The 13,895-nt window shown below is 43.4% G+C and overlaps 1 protein-coding gene across 2 annotated transcripts in view; it reads right to left on the bottom strand.

Moving 5' to 3' along the window:
• LOC310791956 (rho GTPase-activating protein 12-like) overlaps positions 1 to 13,895 on the bottom strand; it is a 101,279-nt gene that overhangs the window by 22,801 nt on the left and 64,583 nt on the right. For both annotated transcript variants that reach the window (XM_083653640.1, XM_083653639.1), the window contains exon 3: positions 259 to 519. In XM_083653640.1, the coding sequence (XP_083509766.1) occupies positions 259 to 519 (261 nt within the window). The remainder of the gene's footprint in view (positions 1 to 258; positions 520 to 13,895) is intronic.

The raw sequence follows: 13,895 nt of genomic DNA on the forward strand, positions 1-13,895 counted from the left end.
CTGAACAGCGTTTTAGTGCTATAGGTACATTTTGGTACAATATTTGTGAAAATCTTTCATCAAAATCACATTTCTTTAAATAATTTTAAAGTTCTAAAAAAAATCTGCCACGGAAAAGTTTAAATCTCAATTACAATATTTTTGTCAAATAATATTTCAGCCCTAGTTGCTATAATGCTTAGTAAGTATACAGTATACACTGTATAAGTGTGCATGTGTGCGTCTATGTCGGCCCCCTCCACATGTGGCAGGCTGTACCTCGGCGCTCTCCCCTGTGCTGTGGCCCTCTGGTCGGGTGGTGGTCTCGCGGCCGCGGGGGGGCTTCCAGGTGCACTCCTGGCTGCAGCGGTTGTAGTAGAAGTGCCTGCCGCCCTGGTCCTTGTGCGTCTCCCAGTCTCCCAGCACGTGCAGCGGGGAGCTGGAGGGCAGAGGGGGCAGGGTGGACTGGGAGATCTTCAGCTCCTGCAGGTTGGTGTAGACGGGCGACTCGGAGCGGCCGTGGCCCGATGGAGACACCGTCTGATGGGGGAGAGAGAGAGAGAGAGATGTGTGAGATGGGTGTAGTGTTTATGCACGTTGGAAAACACACCTCTGACAAGAAAATGCTGTATATTCTTTGGAGAAAAAAATGTGCCACTCTAGATTACGGCTGGGCAATATATCAATATTATATCAATATTGTGATATGAATTTACCGTATATGTTATATTATATATATTATTATTATATTATATTTTATATTATATATTTTTTATATTTATATTTGGATATGGTAATATGGCATAATGTGTTGTCTTTTCCTGGTTTTAAAGGCTACATTTCAGTAAACGGATGTCATTTTCTGAACTTACTCTACCAGACCCTTCTAGATGTTCTATTCTTTGCCTTTGTCTAGTCATTCTATCCACGTTACTGATGATTATTTATCAAAAACCTCAGTCTAAATATTTTGTAAAAGCACTATTATAGTCATCCCTACAATATTGTCGCTAGGGCTGGGTATCAAACTTCGATACTTATGGTATCGACCGAATTACGTCAATACTATTGACTATCCATTCACCAAGTTTCAATACCTACGAGCGCATCTGTTTTTGTGTGATTTTTTATTATTATTATTTTTTTACAGAGAGTAAAGTATCGAAAAAAGTATCGTCCAGGAACCAGTATCGAACTCAAGGTACCGATACCGGTATCGATATGGACAATTTTTCAATGATACCCAGCCCTAATTGTTACAATATCGATAGAGGTATTTGCTCAAAAATGTTGTGATCATTGGTTTTCGCCCAGCCACAACTGAACATTTAGTCCACTTTGTAGAAAACACCTACATACATATATTATTATGATGTATCACCATTCAGCCTAAAAATAAGAGTTTTTGGACATATCGCCCAGCCTCTAGATGCCATATAACATCCTGTGAAAACCTGAGACAGGAGAGAGGCACTAGAGACCTACTAAGTACTAAGACTTAATCTTTTTTAATGTGTGATCCAATAATAGCAATTTTCTATTCAATAATAATAATAATAATAATAATTAATATTATTACAACTTTTGTTTTTATTATTATTAGCACTGTTTTGCTTTGGCAACAGATACTGAATTATTTAATGCCACTAAAGCTCATTTGAACTGAACTGAACTGAACTGGCAGAGAGAGATTCATCTGAGTCATCTGTGACAGGATTAACGTCTGTTATGTAATCAGGAAAGAAGTTCCAGGACAGTGAATGATTGGCCTCAATGGAAGTCGACACAAAACAAACACATTCACAGCTTTCGCAGCGTGCAGCAACGGCAGGGCATGGATGCTAGGGCTGCACAATTGTTTCCGTAATGATGGGAAGCAAACATTCTGATCGAGATTCATATTTGATCAATTGTGCAGCCCTAGTGGACGCTTGTATGCAAAACGCCTTAAAATAACATGCATCTTTAGCACGAGTAGCACTGCAGAGAGGGTGGCTGCAGCTCAGGAGGTAGAGTGGGTCGTCCGCTAATCGCTTTGGACAAAAGAGGTCAGTGGTTCGAATCCCGTCTCCTCCAGTCTGCATGTTGAAGTGCCCTTGGGCAAGACACTGAACCCCAATTGCAATTGGCTGTGCCAGCAGCACCCTGCGTGGTAGCTTGCCGCCATCGGCGTATAAATGTCTGCGTGGATGGGTGAAACTTACTCATTGAAAAGCGCTTTGGATAAAAGCGATATATAAATGCAGGCCATTTACTATTCAAACCTCTCTCTCTCTAGCTGTGCTTATGCCATGCTCAATCCATTGAGCTGCGCATGGAATCAAACCGCCTAACCTTTGCTGTGTTAATGTCTTTGCTCGGCCCATTGAGCAACACAGGAAACGACTTAAAGTTCAAGAGAGAAATGACAAGCCCCAGCTCAACCTCACATAGCTGTCCTATGTGGAGGAGAAATACACGGAGTCAAATGAAAGAAAGTGAGCAGGGGAAGGAGGTCAACCACAGACTAGGAAGTGAAAGCAGGATGGACTGGTACACAGAGCTGTCCTCCTTATATAACTGACAGTGGCAGGGACCAACAAGGAAGTGAAACTGCCTATTGAGATGTCGCCTGAAGATTGAAAGGACAGCGTGTCCTCCACACTCATCCTTACAGTGGTAAACACTAACAGGCACTCTGGTGACATTGTCACCACAGACAACTGAAAGCAAAATGGAAAAGCAAAAGTGGAAAGAAAAGTGGAAGAAAGTGAAAGCAAGTCTGACATTGTTCTTGCATCACAGCAGCTCCCATTTACAACATGACAAAAAGACAAACATTAAGACAGGACGCAAGCCAACAAACACATTCACAGACACAAACACATTCGCGTACATTCAACATGACATTACAATGACAAAGGACAAATTATTCACAGCTCTATACGCCCCTTCTTTCCAAACCTTGACAAAGGTCTGATCCAGTCATGTTGGCGTTACAGAGAAGCTGTGTGGTTGTGGACCGGCTCCTAAATCATAGAGAAGCTGTGTGGTTGTGGACCGGGTCCCAAATCATAGAGAGCCAGACTTCCTGCTTCAGCACTGTACCAGAGACTTTCATCCGCCATTTATTTTCCCATAGACATTTCGTAAAATGCTTATAAACTTTGATGAAGCTTTACTTCATCAAACCAAATGGTTCAGATATATTTAGAAACAGGAGAGACCACATAACATTTCACTCTGACCAAAACGTTACAAAAAATCGCGGATTTAAAGAAAATATTTTTTCTGTGTTGTTGTTTTTTAAAGTTTTGGTCAGAGTGAAATGTTCTATGGTCTCTCCCGATTCTAAATATCGCTGAACCGTTTGGTTTGACCAAGTAAACTATTTTTATAAGCACTTTACGAAATGTCCATGGGAAAATGAATGGCGGATGAAAATCTCTGGTGCAGTGCTGAAGCAGGAAGTAGGCGGTCACTTTGTCTGTCTATAGAGAAGCTGTGTGGTTGTGGACCAGGTCCTAAATCATGCCAGCAGCCCCCAGACCTCTGAACACACAGCCTGTCATGTTTTTATTGCACTGGGATCAATAGGGATGAAATATGCAAGAGCTGAGCTAACAGGTGGAGGAACCAATGAGAATCCACAGTTCAGTTCGAATAGAAGAAGTAAATAAATAAATAAAAATCGATTCATTTAAGAATCACGATTCTTATCTTCTACTATTATATATACAGTATACACACACACACACACACACACACACACACACACACACACACACACACACACACACACACACACACACACACACACACACACACGCAGAGTATGTAGTGATCCATTTTTCTTTAAATGAGAATAAGGGGGTTACAGGTACAGGCAGAACAAATCACATTCATTGGAATGTGAAGCTGAATATATTCACTGGAGTTGTAAAACAAAATAAAGTAAATAAAGAATCAATTTTTTTTTTGTATTACTTTAACTTATTTTTTCCTGAAGATGCGGAGAGTGAGAAATACTAAGAAGTTTGTATTTGTGCAAGTTTAGCATGAATAAATGTTACCTTTTGTCTTAGGTTTGTCTTTGTGTGTACTGTGTTCACATTATTGCAATCAGTTGATACAACTTTTTCAAATACAAAAACGACACAATCTTAAACACTTTATTCGGCTTTCATGCCATCCATTTGCTACAACGCCCTTTCTTAGCACACTAGATCCTGAGTCGATCCCGAGTAGATCCTGAAATCCCCCTGTGTGCTGAATCGAGAATCAATTTGAACCGGGCATCGTTTTGAATGGAAAATCGATTTTGCATCGAATCGTGACCCCAGGAATCGGAATCGAATCGTGAGCTACCCAAAGAGGCGCAGTAATGAATAATAAAATACCTTGGGTGGTGAGCCGTAAGTGAACACATCATCGTCTCCCCGTGTTGTGAGTGGTGGATGGATCAGACTTCTCCTCCAGCTGATCATGGTTCTGTCCCAGCTATGAAAAGGTTGCTAACTTGTCTGGGGTGCTGCAGCAGGCAGTACTCCGCACAGCCACAGTGTCCTGCAGTCTGACTGCACTGTGCTGAGCACAACATGTGATTTGGTGCATCATGAGTGTGTCAGAGGGGAAGTCGTGGCTGTCAGTCGACCGTTAAGCACTATCCCACTTCAACGCTCCCCACAAAACCACACTTTTCCCATGCGGTTGGCACCACCCTCATTTCAACGTCACTCAAGTGGTATAGGAAACTCAACTGCCGCTCTCCACACATACGGGTAAACAGGGGGTTTTCCGATTGTAAAACTATTTTTAACACAAACGTTTCCCGGGTCTACCGGCCACAGCTGGCGGTGGATTGAGAACAACAACAACAAACAACAAAAACGCCACTTTCAGTTACAGGGCAAAATTCCCTTTACGTTTCAAAGGGATCTGGGGTGGAGTAGACACACTTTCAGCCCCAGCCAGGCTGTCTCCTGTATATGATATAAATGCATGACTATTTTTCCATCAAAATACCTGAACGAGGGCAAATTACAATGGCATGTAAAAGTATGAGGTATTTTCCCAAGACGGCAGCAGTATGCGCTTTGTTAAAGTACGACGACCTTTACGCAACAAAAGCCTGTGTTGGCTCATTAAAAATGCACGGTGTGTTACACAGCAGAGGCACTGGCCTGAGCAGCTGGTCTGGACATCTGCTGTGAACAGACTGACCATCTGATCAATACTAGAGTGGTCCAGTCTGAAACCACTCAACCACACAGCAGGGACTCTTACACTATAGCTGCTCTTTCAATGACTGCAATGTTTTAGGTCAGGTCTAACTATTGCAGCTTTTCATTTGTCACTTTTTGTTGTTTCTGCCATTGTGCGGATTGATTCTCATCAAAATGTCAGCGATGACTTCCCTCCCCTTGGTTTCCTATAGCAGTGCTCCCTGCTCCCTGCAAACAGTGGCGTAACGCCTGGGACACACCAGAAACGTCCCCGTCGCAGCGCGTCATGGAAGCGTGGAGCAGGAGCCTGGACATTCACACCACATGCGCTCTGGTTTAGCTCCGCCCCGGTCACAACTTGTACGGACTTCATGCCTGGCTGCAGGCGACCGCTCGCGGCAAAAAATAGACCAGATGAGAAACTCTCGCTGAAGGACGCGAGACGGACGCGACGCGGTCGGTGTGATCGGTCTCCCGTGTTTTAACAAGGACGGCGGAATGAAACTGCCTCCGCGACTCTTCCGCAACGGAGGCGCTTCTGGTGTGTCCCTGCCGTAAATGCAAGACATTTTGACAGGACCTAATACACACGCTTGTTAGGAAGTACACACCATTAGGCATAGGCTAATTTAGATATTTATATATGTTGGATTTTACAGTTGAATGAATTACTTAGGGTATTGTATGGGGAAGATAGAGAGGTCAGAGCAAGCAAATCAGAACCATGGATAGCGCTCTGACACCCGGTAATTGACAGTCAAAGTATTTCGAGGATAATAAAAAAAAATTAACAACCTGGACCTTATGTTCGGCTTTTTTTTAATCATTTTTATTTAACTCACCCCGAAAAGACACTTTCCAAATCCATGCACGACTATGCTATAACGAGCCAAGCCAGGGCCTGAAACAGGGGAAATGCGGGCATGTGCAATGTGTATATTTACCTACTATAAATAGCTTATTTTCTAACATGCAGCAAATCATATCATTATTATATCATAGCGACAGCAAGATAATGGCAGCTGTAATTTACCTTGTTGTTTGTTTACCCTGTCTGTCTGCTGTCTGTCACAAAAGCTCACGTTCCTCCGCTCCTCTACATGATGATCCACATGATGTTATTCCAGCTCAAATCAATACGCGCCGCCATCGAATTCAACTGCATCGTCCATCTTGAAATCAAATAAATACCAGACGTGTTTTTAGAACGCTAGGTTCATTGAGCTATAGCTAGCTACTGAGATTATCTCTGCTCTGCCCCGGCTTGAGTAGCTGGTGTTTTTTTTTTTTTTTAAAAGGGGGCGAGACCATGTGCCGCCTACAGAATGACGTATTGCCGATCTATTGTGTAGACATTGATTTTCAGCAGAAGAAAGAGGAAAAACTGAGCTAAACCACTGAACTAAATGACTGAAGACGAGGCTATAACCTGTCGCCACTCTTCAGTGTTCTAGTCAGCAAGAACAAGCTGAGATGTGCTACAAAGAAGGCCACAGTCGGCCTTTTTCCCAGCTGCCATTTTGGGTCTAAAAGGCAGGTTAAACACAGGTGCAACCAAATCATTCATTTGCCCCAGCATTGGAACACCCAAATGGATTGGAAGTTGGAAACCCTAATAATGTTTTGGCTGCCCCTGTGTTACTTCTTGCCTTTTAGACACAAAATAGCTGCTGTGAAAAAACCACCCATGAGGCAGGGAAACAGTGTCCTCTAGGTGGCAGCCTAACAACAGAGTTTGTGCAGGGTTAGTGGGGAGGGGCCAGTGGCAGAGCAGGGGCGGGGCTTTCTCCTATGTGAAGATCAACCTGCTCTACTGCATACCAGAGGAGCTGGGCCATGCAGCCACTAAACACACTAACTAGTGTCAAGACTGCTCCTATCAAGGCCAGCCAAGAAGACTGGGGGTTCATATACACACAATGCACGCACGCACACGCAAACACGCACACACACACACACACACACACACACACACACACACACACACACACACACACACACACACACACACACACACACACACACACACACACACACACCATTTCCTTGTCTATTTGGGATTGAGTTTCATTGGCAGAGGACCAATGCAAATGATTGATCTATTTAAAGCCATAGGCTAAGTGTTAGGCCACGTTTAGACGACAACGGCGTCTAACGACATTTTTGCCGTTTTTGTGGAGAAATCGCGGGAATTTTGAAAAATGGCAAGCCCCCGCAAATATTGCGGAGATTGGTTGAATTTGCATTCATTACTGCGATCGCAGTAATGTCCTGGAGGGACTGCTACATATAGACACCATTCCAAAAGACACGAACCTCCATCTAAGACAGCTGTATAAGACCGAGACCAGCAGCTATATTGACAGCTGGGTTAGGGGACAGATGACCAATGAGAAGAGCCAGGAGGCGTGGCAGGGCCTGATGGGAACAGGAAGAGAGGAGATTGTATTAGAGGAGGCTGTAAACATGGGGATGAGCCAGGCTGTCTTTCCTGATCAGATTAGATCACAGATAACAGGAGACACTCGGAGCTCAGAGAGCCACGGTCTGGGTGGGAGAGATGAGCCGGGTTCACACACATCCATCGATTAGAGATTCCTTTCATCTGATTTCAGGTTTTTCCTGTTTGTTGTTACACTTTTTTTGTTCTTTCATTTTTGAGATCTGATGTCATTTTGTTTGCCGTTTTCCAAATCAGTAGCTGTTTGACTTTTGATTTCTAAGGTGTGGAGTACCAGATTCATTCAAGTCCATTATTTCATGTAAATCTCCCCTGCATGATGCAGTCATTTCTGTTTATTTGTGTTTGCTTTAGCTATTTTACCCAATAAATACAACCAGGGTTCAAAAAAGAATAAAGTAACTAAGTATAAATAGACTTCAGTCGTTCATGAGACTAGATACAGTATGAGACGAGGACAACTGAAGCCAAATCTTATCCCTATCACTTTATCATCATCATCATCATCATCATCGCCTCTAACAGAGAGGAACCACATTCTCCAGATTGGATACCCCTACCCATAGAGCCCATTCTCATTCAGATATCTTGAGGTGACAGGTCAAGGGACCCCTTTGAAAATGGCTATGCCAGTTTTTCCCTTGCCAAACTTGCCGACAAGCTACACTTAGCATGGCATGGTTGCTACCAAAGGATGCCTTAGGTCAGTGGTTCTCAAATGGGGGTCTGCGGACCCCCAGGGGTCCGTGGTACTTTGCCAGGGGGTCCGCAAAAGGTTTTCAGGTTAAAAAAAAAAAAAAGTTTTTTTTTTTTTTAAATGCTACATGTTACTTATTCCTTCTCAAACTACTTCCTACATGGTGCTAGTCTATCAAAATATCTTGGCTGTCATTGATTGTGTTGCATAGTGGTTTTCTGTACTGTTGACAAATTGTGATATTGTATGTCGCTTTGGACAAAACAAAAGCGTCTGCTAAATGACGTAATGTATATGTAATGTAAAAAAAAAAGTATATATATTTTTTTGCAAAATCTTCATAGTTCAACGAAAATAGTTTATGCTTTAAATCTAAAATGGTTCATGGATTACATTCTAATAACAAACCTATCAAATTAAAAGTCGAGCACGTTACCGTGGAAACAATTAAGCTTAGCCCAAAATCACAAATGAGAATGAGGGGGTCCCCGGTATATTTTCTATCTTGTAAGGGGTCCTTGGCTGAAAAACATTTGAGAACCTCTGCCTTAGGTCTTCTAGTTTCACCAGACAGTAGCTTCACTCTAGCTTCGAAATTGAGCCCGCTATTAAAGATCGCACAATAACACATGCATAAACCATCATAAAAAGGCGAGTAAACGCTATGTTGTATTTAAAAAGGTATGTACCGGTAATGGTGTTTACCCGGCCTCCACTACAGCCCTGAATACAACCTAACTCCTACGGAAAAAGAAATGTAATCGGGGAAAGAAACGTTAACAATGATAGAGGTGTTGATCAGCCACACATAAAAAGAACAGAACGTGATCAGGATTGAATGGTCCTACACTCCTGTAGCATAGATGTCCGTTACAGCCTGGTGGCTGGTTCAGTCTGTTCTCAGGTCACCCCAGTACATGTAACAGTACATGTAACTAACAGTACATGTAACAGTACATGTACTGTAACAGGGAAGAAAAGGCAGCCGCGGACAAACACTGCAAGTCCACACAACAAGGCCTTCAAACACTGGAACCACCCGAGGCAATTCCACAAGCACACAGCCAGTGAGCGGGGGAACAGAGCAGACAATGCAACCCAGGGAAAAGCCTGGCTTCAGTGAATAGCCTGGGGGGAGTTTGTGTCTCCAATAGCTTTACGAGGCTCAGAGTGAGCTACACCAAACCGCACAGACAGGCCACCTCACAGCCACCTGCGGCCATCTTTAAACAAGTCATCAACATGCCGTCCCCCGTGAAGGATGCTTGGGCCAATCAGTGACAAGATCCATCCATCTTCGTTAGCCGTTCTCTGTGCGGGCCAGGAGATTGATTCCCCCCTTACCAATGACTAACGTATCGCTGCTCTGACATTACTTTCAGTGACACTGATGCTGAGCCACTATAGCCACATGGTCACATTTTACATCCGTTTGGACAAAAGACAGTATGTAAAGAGTAAAGAGTTTTAAAGACAGTATGTTGGTTAAGGGGGTGGTTTCAACAAATCTGTTGTGCAAAAATGAAAACAGTTGCACAAACAGTTCGAACTTGTCCTGACGACAAAGGTCCATTAGCTCCATTGTTTCTCTGAGTGCGAAGAAGCCGTTGATGAGAACATCAACAGACTCTGAATCGCTCATGCTACTGTATATCCCTATCAAGTCAGATCAGCACTGTTTAGGCTACCTTATGTGTTGGCTCCAGGTAGGGCTGGGTCGGTTTGAAAATTTTAAAACCGGTTCGATATTGCCGTCTAAACCGGATCGAACCGGTATACCGATTTTTTTTGTAATTATTATTATTATTATTTTTTTTTTTTCAAGCAGGGCTCCCGAGTGTGGCCCATAACTGTCTGTAGTGCAACTTCAGTCCACCTGATAGCGATAATACACCTCTAAGCTGGTATTGTCAACCAGCAATGATACTGAATAAAAAGAAGCAGGACACCTGTGTAACAAACACCCTGTATTTATTTCTCATAACTATTCAGCTCAACTTTTCTTCTAAACATCAAAATAATAAATGAAATAAGACTTCTGCCTATAGTGCAACTTGAGAAAAAGGCTAATAAAAACACAAGCAGTGCAATCAGAATGGATTGGCTTACAGCTGAGCTGCCTTATAAACTTCAAAACTCACAAATTCACACAATATAGGGCCTAGGCATGGGTCGGTTTGAACATTTTGAAACCGGTTCGATATTCCCCCAAAAAACGTATCAAAGCGGCTGCAGTTGGTGGCGATAATGCACCTCTAAGCTGGTATGCTGCCAACCAGCACGAACAATGAATACAAATAAGCAGAACCTTTTAACTGTAACAACACACTGTTTTTATTTCTCATAACTATTCAGCTTAACTTTTCTTCAAACATCAACATAATAAACAAAATAAGACTTTTGCCTACTAGTGCAACTTGAGAAGAGGCTAATACGAACAATAGTGCAATCAGAATGGACTGGCAAATTTTTTTTTTTTTTTTTTTTTTTAATAGGTTTTTTCGGTTCGCACGTGATCAAACCGGTTTGGGCTCGTATACCGAACCGAACCGGTAAAACCAGAAATCGACCCATGCCTAGCTCCAGGTACATTTTTAATTAACTTGAGTATAGTGTGTGTGTGTGTGTGTGTGTGTGTGTGTGTGTGTGTGTGTGTTGCACTAAGGCTGATTGGGGTTTGTTTAGACGTTAGACCTAACAAGAGCAAAATCCATAACTTGTCCAAACTATTGTTGGCCTCCCCACTCTCTCAATTTATGTTCTTTATAAGCAGGAAGGAAGTCTATTAAAGATGAGCCCCATTAGCTGCTTGGCAGACAGCACTTCATCAATGCAGAATAACTGTGCTGCAGCTCTGTGCAGTGCTAAGAGACAGACAGAATTAAAAGTTTTCATTGTATTTGGCACTGTCATTGCATGTATATTCGATTCTATCATTAGTAGTTGTATGGATAAAGAGTATATTTATTAAATATGTCCGCTAATTTGACTGAATTTCTTCTTTGTTCATAGGCATGTCCGCTGTTGGCAGCAGCACTCAGGAAGAAGTAGCTGTAGTGTTTTGGTGTCGCGCAGCTTAGTGATATCTGCTTTCGGGACTACCGCAACCCGGTTGGAACCCCGTCGCGTCCTTAAAAGTATAAACGTCACCGCTTAAACTCCCTAGTGTGTGTAGGAGAGAGAGAGAGAGAGAGAGAGAGAGACTACAAACTACCAACTACAAAGAACTAGCCGTACTAGTGGCAGCAAAGGCAGACAGTTGCATCTCCTCATGTCGCCTTTTTCTGAGCCAAAAAGTTACACTTGAACACACCGCAAAGACGACAGCCGACGACTGGATATACAAACCAGATTGATGAAACAAAGCAGTGTTTGTCTAGACGCTTTCCTAATTCAGCTACTTAATGGAGAATATGTCTGATGAAGAGTTGCAAATGGCACCGGCGTTGTCAGTCCTTGCCTGCTCTTTTACTTGTGGAAGGAAGAGGCGGAGGTGAAAAATAAGGAGAAACACACTAAATGGCTGATATCATACACAGACAGGCTCAAGGGCTTTCTCACAGGCACAGCTTTGTGTGTACTGGAACGATCAGATGAGATAAAGTTGAAAAATGAGCAGAGCGTTTTGTGTGTGCTCTCTCTTCTCCTGCACGGCTTCGCTACCAGCTGACCTGACAAGCCAATCAGATCGCTTTCTCTCACAGACGGCCCAACGCGTCTTACAAATGTTACCCTATTCACCGGAATTTGGTGCCCCCTCTTAGGACGCCATCTTGGATTTGTCAGTAAACTAAATCATTAACTGATGGTAATTTCACTGATTCAGTTGTATTCATTGGGCCTTAAAACCTAGAGGTAGACACCAAAACCATCTTTCTAGGTTGAATAGTAAATGAGATATAGCCATTTTAAGCCATGGTGATCCTGGGGCTCACCGGTTTGGGCGCTTTGGCTAAATCAATAGAATAGTGCATAGCCTGGGCTACATCTGAGTCAAATTTGGTGCTTTTGCACAAATAGGCGCAAAAATATCCTAAAGGGCCTGGACTAAGGGACAACCTAGAAGATGGACACAAACTTCCTTTCTACTTTAACTTTTTTTTTACTCCACCTATCAGAAGCACAATACATAAAGTATACCAATAAGCTAAATCAGCTCTCTTAAGGGTCAACACACACAGGCCCATAGCACTGTTGTCATTCGGTTACTCTGGCCCATAGCACTGTTGTCATTCGGTTACTCTGGCCCATAGCACTGTTGTCATTCGGTTACTCTGGCCCATAGCACTGTTGTCATTCGGTTACTCTGGCCCATAGCACTGTTGTCATTCGGTTACTCTGGCCCATAGCACTGTTGTCATTCGGTTACTCTGGCCCATAGCACTGTTGTCATTCTGTTACTCTGGCCCATAGCACTGTTGTCATTCGGTTACTCTGGCCCATAGCACTGTTGTCATTCGGTTACTCTGGCCAATAGCACTGTTGTCATTCGGTTACTCTGGCCCATAGCACTGTTGTCATTCGGTTACTCTGGCCCATAGCACTGTTGTCATTCGGTTACTCTGGCCAATAGCACTGTTGTCATTCGGTTACTCTGGCCCATAGCACTGTTGTCATTCGGTTACTCTGGCCCATAGCACTGTTGTCATTCGGTTACTCTGGCCAATAGCACTGTTGTCATTCGGTTACTCTGGCCCATAGCACTGTTGTCATTCTGTTACTCTGGCCCATAGCACTGTTGTCATTCTGAACAGAGTAACTAAAATACAAAGGCAATGGAAAGGATGAAAACAACATTTCAACATTGCAGACACTTTTCCAAAAGGCTGTCTAACATTGTCAGAGTTGAGGTTGTGTCAGTGATGATCAGTGTGTGTGTGTGTGTGTGTGTGTGTGTGTGTGTGTGTGTGTGTGTGTGTGTGTGTGTGTGTGTGAGCGTGTGCATGCGTGGTCATTGGAGGCCGACCAGTAGAGCAGCCTGATGGGACGCGGTGACGGCTTCAACCGCATGATTAATCCTCTCCTAATACCTGCTCCATGATTGGCCACTGCTAATGAGGCTAATTCTCCAGCGCAGTGGTTGGCTGACAGCCTGAGGGCATGGGTGTGTGTGTGTGTGTGTGTGTGTGCTTGTATTATGTAAGAGGGGAGCAGGTGGACAGGAGGAGTGCTCACTGCTCAGAACACATCATGCACCTGGATGTGACTTAGGAAGATGCCTGCTGTGTGCACGTTCCCCCTCTATTCTGTTAGAACCCCAAATATATGGCCTATCACATCAGCATCTAATCACCACCCAATGTCTCTTTACATCTTAGAAGGCTGTTATCTGAATCCAGCAGCCTCTGAGCTGAGCAGGATGAAGATAGGAGGCAGAGATACAGAGGCTCTCCGCTGTCTGTCTCACCTGTGGGCTGAGACACACCCCACTACTCTGACTGTTGATTCATACTATACATGCACACACTTAGGGGTGACCCCAAATACTCCACGATTCCTTCGAAGGAGGCTGATTCGACTGCCAATCTCACAGTCGAATAGTCGCTAAATGTGG

The sequence above is a fragment of the Poromitra crassiceps genome (genome assembly GCF_964638095.1).
Source record: "Poromitra crassiceps genome assembly, chromosome: 17".
In the NCBI taxonomy this organism is placed as follows: domain Eukaryota; kingdom Metazoa; phylum Chordata; class Actinopteri; order Beryciformes; family Melamphaidae; genus Poromitra; species Poromitra crassiceps.